General features: G+C 45.9%; 1 protein-coding gene across 3 annotated transcripts in view; it reads right to left on the bottom strand.

The window, feature by feature from the left end:
* kalrnb (kalirin RhoGEF kinase b) overlaps window positions 1-12,500 on the bottom strand; it is an 87,471-nt gene that overhangs the window by 65,238 nt on the left and 9,733 nt on the right. For all 3 annotated transcript variants that reach the window (XM_048234496.1, XM_048234498.1, XM_048234497.1), the window contains exons 4-11: window positions 11,390-11,582; window positions 10,145-10,645; window positions 7,584-7,706; window positions 6,416-6,607; window positions 4,820-4,951; window positions 3,875-4,105; window positions 1,770-1,892; window positions 1-139 (exon numbers count right to left, since the gene is read on the bottom strand). The exon at window positions 1-139 is cut by the window's left edge and continues 53 nt beyond it. In XM_048234496.1, the coding sequence (XP_048090453.1) occupies window positions 1-139; window positions 1,770-1,892; window positions 3,875-4,105; window positions 4,820-4,951; window positions 6,416-6,607; window positions 7,584-7,706; window positions 10,145-10,645; window positions 11,390-11,582 (1,634 nt within the window). The remainder of the gene's footprint in view (window positions 140-1,769; window positions 1,893-3,874; window positions 4,106-4,819; window positions 4,952-6,415; window positions 6,608-7,583; window positions 7,707-10,144; window positions 10,646-11,389; window positions 11,583-12,500) is intronic.

Below are 12,500 nucleotides of genomic sequence, written 5' to 3'. Positions count from 1 at the left end.
GTTCGACGCGGCGCACAAACTCCTGCACCTTGAGCTCCAGGTGGTGGGCAGCCGAGTAGATCTCCTCCGGGTCACACTCCCCCGTCTGAGCCAACTGCTCGGCCGCCTCCAGCAGCTTATCTGCATTGGTGTACGTGTTCTAGGAGGAGCAGAGCAGCAGGGAGGGAGGGGTTAAAACACATCCATTACACACACACACACACACACACACACACACACACACACACATATACACATTCAAATACATGCAAGATAGACACACAGACATGCTGAAACACACCGAAAATACACACAAACACACACACACACACACACACACACACACACACACACACACACACAAAAGCAAACGTACATGCAAATACACACAGATGCATACACCACAGACATACTGACTCTCACTCACACGCGCACACACACACACAGATTATCATAACAGTGGCCGCTATAGGGTTACTGGGTCACAAGGTTACCCTGTCAGGCACAAATGCAAATATTTGAACTCCCAGGGTAGTCCGCAGCTAAAATAATCAAATACTTGCATGGCTGTTTAAACAAACACACACTCAAAGACACACACACAAGCGTGCAAACACACCCACACACACACACACTTTTCCATGGCTCCACTGGATCTATCAGTAATACAAATCTCGACTTCATTAATTTTTGGGGTCAAACAGTTATCTAGACAGCAGTAATCTCCTCTCCATACATCATAATCCACCAGCCAACCACAGAGTCCAAACAGCATACACAACCGCTCCATCCACCAATCAATGACTAGATTGACATGGGAGAGATTAGGCTCATCCAGACTCACGCATGTCATCATATCTGTCCAACCCATATCTGTCTATGGAAATTTTTTATCACTGAATGTGCTCTACTCTGCTCTAGCCATCCCTCCATAAAGTCAGTCCACTGTACCCCCAAAGAGAAAATAAAACATTGTCAAAGAGTATTTAAAAGTAAAGTAGAAATATATTTGTAGAAATCTACTTAAAATGTTCTCTTATTATCTTTTTTTTCCATAGGGAGCAAATGGTAGGTCTTTTCGGTGCGTAAAGTGCCGTGACTAGCTGGAGAGAGGTTGGAGGCTGGTGGTAGCATTTGTGAAAGTGACTGCCGACGGCTCCTCAAAAAGTGTGCAGAGTAAGCAATCATTAGTCAAATGCATACTGGCAGCACAGGCCAGAATCAATGAATATAATCTACTGTTGCTAGAGCAGCACACAGACAGCACCAAATACTAATGGACAGAATGGAGAGGGTGGATAGAGAGAGAGAGTGCAAGAGAGAGAGAGAGAAGAGAGAGAGAGAGAGGAGAACTGGAAACCACGGCGTGATTTGCGTTTTTATGTTCTCCAAGAAATCATGATGAATCTGCTGTTACAGTTTACTGTTTTAATATTTGAGCTGCCATTGGAACTGATGATTCATCTGACTGCAACAAACACAAAGGCACTGCCAATTTAAAACAGCACAGAGACGAGACGAGACAATGTGAACAGAGAGGAGCGCTGGAGATGGGGAAAGATGGAGAAGTAGACAACAGAGAAGATGGTGTGTGTGTGTGTGTGTGTGTGTGTGTGTGTGTGGGTGGGTGTATGTATGTGTGTGTGTGTGTATGTATGTGTGTTTGTGTGTGTGTGTGTGTGCGTGTGTGTGTGTGTGCTTGTGCGTGCGTGCGTGCATGCGTGCGTCTGTGTGTGTGTGTGTGCGTGTGTGTGTGTGTGCGTGTGTGTGTGATATGGCGGGTTGGTTACCTGGGCCACCTCCTGGAAGTCGTCATGGCGTTTCTGCAGAGCGCGGGCCCTGTGGACCGACTTCCCAACTCCAGTGTGTTTACTGAGGAATGCCTCACCGTGGTTCTCTATCCAGTCCAGTACCTAAACACACACACACACACACAGGGGGAGAGAAAGAGAGAGAAAGGAGATAAAGAGATAAAGAGAGAAAGAGAGAGAGAGAGAGAGAGAGATCATATAAAACCTCCAGAGGTGGGTATTCACTCTCCGTAACCCATCTGTTTTGGTCGAGCTGATGAACTGAAACACTGTGGTCAGCATCATGTCTGCGGACACGTGTGCTGCGGAGTCCAGTCTCTACTGCCACGGAGCGTGACTCACTCTTACTCAGTGATGTATGATAATATGTTGATGCAATTCATTTGGGGATATGTAGCGCGAGCACATGAAAGACAGCAGAGTATTGCACTGGCACATGAAAAAGACAGCAGAGAGGTGCGTTCAAACGTTTTTAAAACAGTTTTATGTTTGCTTTGAGTTCACTGTGAACGTTTGTGAACATACAAACGGCCTGAGCAGTTTGATGTCAGCGGACAACCATGGACGCTGTTTAAATTAAACATTTTGGAATATTCACACAAAAATGTTCCTACATAAAAGTTCACAGAAAACTTGTTTGCTTCAAAAACGTTAAACGTAAAACGTTAGAATTTGAACGCACCCCTGACACCTGTAGAGAGTCTGGCCCATATCTGCCCCGGGTTCGGCTAAGCTCCCCACCTGGGGGACACGCCCCGTAAATAGCAAAACCGCTCCTTCTGTCAGCAAATGCAGCTCTAATCCCCGACTCCAGTGCACATATGGCGGCGTGTGCGGCTAGCAGTCTTTTGGAATGTCTCCCATCGTGAAGCAGCCTCGTCCCCCAGGAGCTAACGAGGAGAGGAAGCCGTCTGTGAAGACAGGCGAACAGGGGAACGAGGGGACGGGAGGGCGGAGGTGGGCATCTGGAGCAGCCTGCACGCCCAGCAGCAGCGCTGGCACACACTGGAGGCGGGCGAGACACCTCAGGAAACATTAGCGCTTGGCACCTAACCATGGAGAGATGGTGCATAGAATACTATACAAGCAGGCGGGAGTGCACACACACACACACACACACACACACACACACACACACACACACACACACACACACACACACACACACACACACACACACACACTCCTCACACTCACACTCACACACACACACACACACACACACACACACACACACACACACACACACACACACACACGCACACACACACTCTTGGAGTAACAGCTCCGTACAGCGGTGACCACAACAACAACAACTCGGAAGTGCGCTACGGGCCACAGGAAGCCTGAGATATTGTTATGGATTGCTTGACAGGATGGCCGGCCCTGAAGTACTCTCCTCTGGGACATACAAGGCTGTTTCTTTAAAACAGTCAGAGAAAAATGGATGCTCTCCGCAATGCCACTGGAACACTTGATTCTTTGATATTTATAACTTAGACTCAGATGCAAACAATATGTCTATTTTTACACATGAATGTGTCACTGAATGTGTTTTTAGGTGTGTTTTTGTGGTAGGTTGTGTGTGTGTGCGTGTGTGTTTGTATGCATGATGTGGGTGTGTGAGTGGAATTTTAAGTGTGTGTACCAGTACCTCTGCATCTCCCTGTGAGTATGAGTGACAGCTGTGTGTGTGTGAGAGAGTGTTTGTGTGAGTGTATGCTTGATGTGGTTGTGTGAGTGGAATTATAAATGTATGCGTGTACCTGCATGTCTGAGTCTCTCTGTGTGTATGAGTGGCATGTGTGTATGTGTGTGAACGCGTGCAAGCGCACTTGTGTATGCCTGCATCCATGCATGTGTGTATATGTGTGTGTGTATGTGTGTGTGTGTGTGTGTGTGTGTGTGTGTGTGTGTGTGTGTGTGTGTGTGTGTGTGTGTGTGTGTGTGTGTGTGTGTGTGTGTGTGTGTGTGTGTGTGTGTGTGTGTGTGTGTCTGTGAGTGTGTGTGTCTGTGTGTGTGTGTGTGTGTGTGTGTGTGTGTGTGTGTGTGTGTGTGTGTGTGTGTGTGTGTGTGTGTGTTACCTGCTGTACGTCCTGCTGAAACACACACAGCTGGAGCCGCTGGTGCAGACGGAGCTTGCGGTGCTGCAGTAGCCCTTCCAGACGGCGGTTCTGGTGCATAACCTCGTGGACCACCTCCAGAACCGCCCGCACCGCCAGCGTGTAGTCCGCCCCCGATGTCAGCGAGCCCGAATCAGGAGGAGGATGCGGTCGCTGCAGCACATCCAGCAACGTCTTCCCCTTCTGACTGACCTGGAGTCAGGGGGGCAATGTTGTAAGGCTGGGACAACAGTATGCCAATGCCTTCATGCCTTTAACTGATCCCTTTACATAAATTATATTATTACTATAAAAGTATAACAATGTAATACTTTTTTTACCAATTTACCAATGAACCCTCTTAATCTTAATCCAGCAATGATATTATTATCATTATAATTATTGTTATCATTTTCATTTATTATTAATATTATCAGAAGTAGTAGTAGTAGTAGTAGTAGTAGTAATGGTAGTATTAGTAGTAGTAGTAATAGTAGTAGTAGTACAACATATAGATTCGAGTAGGTATAGAATTTCACTATGGCTTAGTCTGACACCTATGCACTTTCTAGTGAGGAGTTTGCAGCATGTAGCAACATGATACTGACATGCAATTGACCACACACAGAGTCCATTAGCAGTGGGCCACCCCACACATGTGATGTGGTACGAGTACACGTAAAGCTCTCTCTGTGTGTTTGTGAGTGTGTGTGTGTGTGTGTGTGTGTGTGTGTGTGTGTGTGTGTGTGTGTGTGTGTGTGTGTGTGCGTGTGTGTGTTTGTGTGTGTGTGTATCACATTGTAGGCAGTGGTGACATGAGTGTACATAGGGCTCTCTCTCTCTCTCTCGCTCTCTCTCTCGCTTTCTCTCTCTCTCTCTCTCTCTCCCCCCCCTCCCTCTCTCTCTCTATCTGAGTGTGTGTCTTACCTCATTGAAGGCCGTGGTGACCTGGTCACACAGGGTCTGGTGGTTGTGGATGGCCACCTCCAGCTCTGGGACTGCAGAGGGCAGCCCTCCCTCATTACACGTCTTAGTCCACCCCTCCACACCGGACAGAAACTGGAGCCACAAACACAAACAAACACATGAACACACACAACACACAAACACAAACACACACACACACACAAACACACACACATACACAAAAAAACATTAAGACGGACATACACATTAGTATTAGTCACAAATATCTTTAGTATACAAGGAAAAATAATCTTGGGTGTTAACATCTTAGCAATCTGTATGCATTTACTATAATAAAAAAATGTGTTGCAGCCCATAGCCTCACACATGCATTTCCACTGACCTCCCAACCCCACACACTTGAGAGGCCAGGAAGGGTGCATCTGCACTTGTGAGATTACACACCTCTTTTAGTGTAGCCTTTAGTGTAGCCTTCTAAGAGAGCAATTATTCATTCATTCATTCATTCATTCATTCATTCAACCTTTACTTATTCTCTGAGGTTCATTGAGGGCATTACGCTCATTATGCTACAAGTCTGGTTCATTTTCATTTCAAAGTTCTGCGTTGGTTTTGAACATTTCAACCAGAAACCCTCTCGGGACATTGAAGTAGTATTTAGTAGTATTAACGTCGTTTTTTATTTAGGCTAAATAAAAAACGACGTTAATAGTGATCAGTGTGCTGTAATTTTGATTTTTCACTTTTGGATTATATTTACCTGCCTCACCTGCACCTGTATCACTACAGGCTTGTGCACAGGGACACCTATGGACTAGTATTTAGTAGTATTTACTGTAGTATTTCCAGCATACAGCATGCTGAAGAGAGGCGAACATCAGATAGTGATTAGACTCCGCGTATGTGTTCCAGGCTGAGTATTATCTTCGCCGAGCAGAACAGGTGTATGTTTTTGCATAGTCTACAAATGTCAGCTGAATCGGGCAGAATCAGCGTGTTCTTGACCTAAAATGGCCCAGGTGAGTTGCCATGACTACAGGTGGACGTGAGTTTCCTCTGAAAATGGCCATCAAAGGCAGAACTGAGAGCCGAAGCTGAGAGGAACCGACCCAGAGACGACGCTGGCCGCTCATTTTTCTTTACGCATTTTTCATGTCGTTTTTTTCTCTCTCACTCTCCCTATGTGATAAAGGAGGCCCCTGGGGCAGCGCTTGACCGACCGACTGGTCGACCGGCCCAACCGACCTGCTCTGCTTTCTGGTAGAGGGCAACCCATCCTAATTAGAAGTCCAACACTCTACACTGGAGGTATGATCACACAGACACACACAAGCACATTAACACACATACTGTACATACATGTACACACACACACACACACACACACACACACACACACACACACACACACACACACACACACTCACCTTCACACTCACACACTCACATTCACACACCAAACCCATGCACACACGCGCGCACACACACACACACACACACACACACACACACACACACACACACACACACACACACATACACACACACAGACAGACACACACAAATACACACACACACTTAATGAGAGAAACCGACCTGCTCTGCTTTCTGGTGGAACACAGAGGACATGGTGAGTATGGCACTGCGCTCCTCGAGTGCGGCAGCGAAGCTCTTCCAGTCCAAGTCCAGCTGCGCCGACACCTGCTGGATCTGCGGCGCCGCGTAGTGGCCCGCCTCACACAGCCGCCTCGCCACGGAGACGATCCGTGTGATGTTCACATACGCATTCTAAAGTAGCGGGGCAGATCAAGTCCATGTTTTAATGAGTTAAAAGGACACGTGACATCACCAAGACATGTGATGGGCCCAAATACTGAATACTGAAACACTGACAGACATACTGTTCAAAAATAAAGCATTTATTTTATTACCTCATGTTTTGCACTCACATTGTTATAGACAGAAAGAGCATAAGACTTTTTCATTTGCGTGCAAAAAAAAATCAAGCTAATGTAGACATCATCTTTTTGTCTTTGTCTCTGCCAAGTCTGTGAAGATGAACACTTCAGAGACGGCAACTAGCAGACAATGAATATGTATTGGTAAACAGATCTTAGGGAAGGAGTACATCAGCAGTTCAAATGTATGGTAATTCAAAACTCCTGAGAACAAAAATAACTCCGTGAAAGAGTTAGCACAGAGACCCAATCCTGAGAGTGGTTACTATTTAAAGCTCTTTAGCTGACTAATACCCTTGCATCTTGCTCATTTTGTGTGCCGGCCCGTCAGGCTGAAACAACATTCGCGAAAAAATAAAGAAAATGACAATCTGCTGTTTCTTGGGTATTGTTCCTCAAGCCGTCCACTTATGCAAAATTGAGAAGCAGCTGTTCTAGAGGCACAATGCAACAATCCAGAGACGGCAGGAGAATAGCAAGCAGGTGTAATAGAACATCAGAAACGCTCACTCTGTCTCACATCAAAAAGAGGTAACTCACACAATATTACACACCTCACATATAATGTAGAACACACATGCACATATGATATGAGCATGCACACACACACACACACACACACACAAATGCACACACATATAGAATACACATACACACACACTTTAACAGACACCTATATACACTCATGTATACACACACGTACAGCAGCAATAGAACACTCACAAACACACAGACACACTCTCACACACACAGAGCACACATGCACAAAAGATTCAGGCAGGCTATGACCGTAGGAGGGTGTGTACCATAGAGTTCATTGCAAAATGGTCATGCTGAGCCTGCAGGTCTGAGGCATGTTGGTGGCTCTTCCCAATCTCCGTGTGGCCCTGCAGAAACAGCTCCCTGTTGTGACTGATCCATTCAAACATCTGTAGAGGGTGGAGAGAAAGAGAGAGAGAGGGGGAGATAAAGCCTTTTTTTAATTTCTAAGAGAATCAAAAAGGGCATCAAAAAGATTTTAAACACATCTTCAAAAACATATCCTTATCAACTTGTAAGCCATAACCCAAGCAAAACAAAAACGATAAAACCCCATCCACACCAATTTTGAATCACAGTTCAGTGAGAGAGAGAGAGAGAAAGAGAGAGAGAGAGTTATTTTACTTTATTTAATTGGAAATCTATTGATATGTATGTGTGTATGTACAGATTAATTGTATAATACCTGCTTTGGCAATATGAGTGACCTTGTCATGCCAATAAAGCTTATTGGATTGAACTGAATTGAATTGAGAGAGCGAGAAAGAGAGAGACTTTGAAGCCTCTTTCTGCTTGAGGTGTCCATTAACCAGCAGTAGCCTGATGAGAGCAGCAGCACGTCTCTCACAACTTTCAATATCTCCTCCCAGCCACCCACACCCCAAATCCCTATACAGTCTTCACAGTCAAAAACGATCATCTAAAATACTCACACCGATAACCGTAAAAATGCTAATTATCCGTGTTGATAATCGATCAGGTCGATAGTCAGTCAACCCTAATCAGGTTGTCCAGTCAGCCACCCACACCCCCAATCCAAACAGTCTTCTCAGTGAAAAAAAAAACAGAAATCATCTAAATTACAGAAACCAATAACCGTAAAATGATAAATATCTGCGCTGATAATTGTTCGATCCCAAGTCAAGAAATCCACACAGCCACCCACTTCCCAGTCCCTGCAGGCTTCACAGTCAAAACCCACAGAGATCAATTAAAAATGCACCTTTAATAGACTTCAACTGCCTCACATATTTACAGTTTCCTGTTCCTGTGTTGGGGGTCATGTGCAGTTAAAGACCCTCTCGTAAAAACAGGACCAACCTCAAACCTGTGGAAACCCTGAGAGGGTCGGTCAGCCCGCACAGCGAGACTCTCCACCGCACAGTGTTGGCTTTTACTGCCTGAACAGATCGCTTCCGCAGACCGAGCAGTAAAAAAAACCTCTGCCCAGTCTCTCTGTCTCACGCCCAGACCATCACACACAGATGGCCTTCATCAGCAGACACAAACACACACACGCACACACACACACACACACACACACCAATACCTCAGCACAGCTGGGATTAAATGGACAACAGCTCTACTGGTGAACATGATTCCATTAGCAGGGTAAGGACTACCAGAGGGGTCACGCTGCTGTTATACACCTCTGACACTCTAAGGAGTCCGGGTATGGATTTAATGCATGGAGGATTTAAGGGCTGCCTTCACATTGCGCTCAACAGCCAGTACCGATCACCCCACATCACCCAACAATAAGCCTAAATCCACTGAAATACCTTGCCAAGATGGTCTCATTGCATTATGTGTAATCAACTCGATACAACTTAATACACAACTCAGTCCCAGTCAAAGCAGCAAGATGACCTGAGTGGGTTATGTATGTTGAATACTTTTTTTACAGTGCAGGATGGAGGACTCCAGATTGGCTCTCTTTCCACTGGCCTAAATGTCCATTACCTCACCTACATCAACCAGAAATAACCTTTCCCAGTCGACTTCCACTGAAATGCCATGCCACCATCACTACCCGAACAAGTGTCTGCGTCTGAAACCCTTTTTTCCCAGAGCGGCACTTCTTTTCCTTTCACACATACCACTATGCTCCTCTCTGCTCCACCACTGATTGAGTTTTCCAAATGGTGTGGGACGGGCGCCAAATCACCGAAAGCCCACTGAGGAAACAGCTGACGCTGGACTGGGTCCGGCCTCGACGGGAACCCTATCAGGCCCAGTCTGTTCAGCAGCTAACTCGTATCTGGGAGACCCATCTGGCATCTTTCTACGGTCTCCGTGACAAAAAGGCCAGCCTAAGCAATCAGATACTATAAACAGAATTTCTACTCATACAAACACAGTGTTTTATAATCCATGAGTCCAGGCTGAAATGTGACCCGTCAGACTGTGCTGTTGCCAAATACAACTAAGATGAAAATGACTGACCACCCAAAACACACGGACCAGCATACAGTCTATACAACACATATGCAGCCACTAATAATATTTACAACAAAACATTATGTATTTATGTAATACACATGGCCACAATGTCCATTAACAGAGACACAACATAAATGTCTATAATGTTAAAATATATATGCACGACACGTGCAGTCAAATGTACTTAAAATCAAATAAAAACCTTACTTATAGCTCCTTATGCCCAGCATTGAAATACAAGGTGCTAAACAATAAAGTACTGAGAAATCATATCATATAAATAAGAAATAGAAATAGTAATCAAATAAAAAAAATAGAAATAAATAAACAAACGTGAGTCCTAGCCAAATGCTTAAATAAATCAGAGTTATGGTCACTCTCTCACCTTCTCTGCGTCCTGCTCGTAGAGGCGGAGCTGGAAACACTGGTCCAGCTGCTGCTTGCGGGTGTGCCAGGCCTGGAGCAGATGCTGGCGCGTGGCCTGCAGTTTGTCCAGCAGGGCGGCCACCTTGGGCACCAGGCTCTGGAAGTCGGGCCCCCCCGAGAGCCGCCCGTCACCGCCGTCCCGGATCCTCTGCAGCAGCCGCTGGCCCTCCTGGTCCAGGCCGTCCACGGGCGCCTTGGCGACGGTCTTGCGCAGCCGAGCGTGGTCCTCGAGTAGCCGCCGAGACTCCTCGGCGTCAGCGGGGAGGTCCTGCCGCGTGAGCACCTCCTGCAGCTCCTCCAGGCGCGAGAGGAGGTGCAGGGCGCCGCCCGTGAACTCCTCCAGGGATACGCGGAGCTCGGTCCACTCCACGTGGTCGTACTCCAGCGTGCCCTCCAGGTCGGCCGTCAACTGGGAGGGGTCCACCAGCTTGGTCAGGCCCTCCACGGACACCATACTGGTCTGTGTGAGAGATCAGAGTCAAACTCTTCAGGCCCAGGTACATAGTACATTATTGAAACTCAGACACATCACACAAGAACACTTACATAGTGCATTGTTGTTATCAATAATGAATACTTCACTGAATCAGATTATGAAACTCAGACACATATAACATTTAGATGTGTCACTATTTAACAATTTTGATGAAAAACTGCTGATATTTGAGCTAAACAGTCGATGAAATTACACCCCTCCCTTTCTGGTGCCCCAAGCAGCGTGTTGAATGGCTGGAATTGTTCATAGTTCAGACCAAGCCACAATGTTTTGTTTCCCATTTACAGAGCTGGGATTGGGTACAAACAGCAGAGCTGCTTTGAGCACACACACTGAATGGGGAGAAACTGGACCACAAGGACCAATTCACTGAAATTGACAAAAAGTGTATTAGGCTACAACAGCGGTTCCCAAACTTTTTTTTCCCGCGTACCACCACCTACATCCTGACTGGGCTTGTGTACCCCCACTATCCAACACATAAAAACGTAACACATTCTATTGATGCATTCCAGGCATCATGTTTAATTAGCCGCCTTACATAATAACAAATAACAAAATCAAAATGTGCAACTGATCTATGAGCTCTCACACTAAAATACCACTGAATTGTATCTGATTCAATTCCACACCAATGACAAAACCACTATGGAGGAGCTTAAGTAAGACATTGAAAGGCACAACCTTACTTTAACCCCGAGAGCTCACCTCGAATGTAAATTTGGCACTTCCAAAGTTGGTCTTCTGCTTCTGCCAGAAGTTGTCAGGCTTGATGATGAGGGCGACGCAGATCTCGGCGGGGAAGGCCTCCTGCAGCGTCTTCAGCAGGGGCTTGATCAGGTCCCACTTGGAGCCACGCATGTCAATGATCACAGTGAAGCCGCGCTTGCTGACGTCCTCACTATGAAGAGAGCGCAGCGGGGGGTGGGAGTGTGTGTGTGTGTGTGTGGGGGTTACAGGTTAGACAGCCCTGACATACAGATGAGAGATGATTCATGCACTATGGAGCTTACTGCTTGGCCCTTCATGAAAATACCATCTCTCAAGTTACCCATATATCTTGCCGTTCCTTATATGTTATTATAAAATAAGGACCATGGGTGAACAAGCATGACGTTTATATGCTGGCTCTTTAGGAAGGCACCAACACCCAAGCTATACATACTGTACTTTTATATGCAATTCTCTTTATAAGCCTTTATATAGTATACTGTTTATATTAATGCTTATAGCTTATATACTGGCTCTTTATAAAGGAACTAACATGAGACTTCAGGTATATTTGCCTTCATATGTCACCTAAGCATTTAATAAGCATTTGCATATGCAGTCCTGGAAGGCAGATGACTGTCGCAGGTGAACAGAGACTACAGGGCACTACCAGTCATATGCCTTCATGGACCAGCAAGCCTGTCTTGCTCAAGCATTTAAACATTCACCCTTGGAATGCAGACATTTGCATAAGCATCTATACACACACATACACACACACACACACAAACAAACAAACACACACACACATACACATACACACACACACACACACACACACACACACACACACACACACACACACACACACACACAAACACACACACACACACACACACACACACACACACACACACACACACACACACACATACACACACACACACAGGCACAGTCCACAGGTGCAAGTGCAACACAATGGATCTTATAGCCCTGCCCTATAGATGAGTTTGATGGGTGAGATAGCATAGTGTTTTACTAGGCATGAACATACTGTACATACCCATACTGTGCGCGTCATATACTGCAACAACCACTTCAGAGGCGT

This window comes from Alosa alosa, chromosome 23 (assembly GCF_017589495.1).
Source record: "Alosa alosa isolate M-15738 ecotype Scorff River chromosome 23, AALO_Geno_1.1, whole genome shotgun sequence".
Classification (NCBI taxonomy): Eukaryota; Metazoa; Chordata; class Actinopteri; order Clupeiformes; family Clupeidae; genus Alosa; species Alosa alosa.
This window is presented reverse-complemented; position numbering and strand designations above follow the sequence as displayed.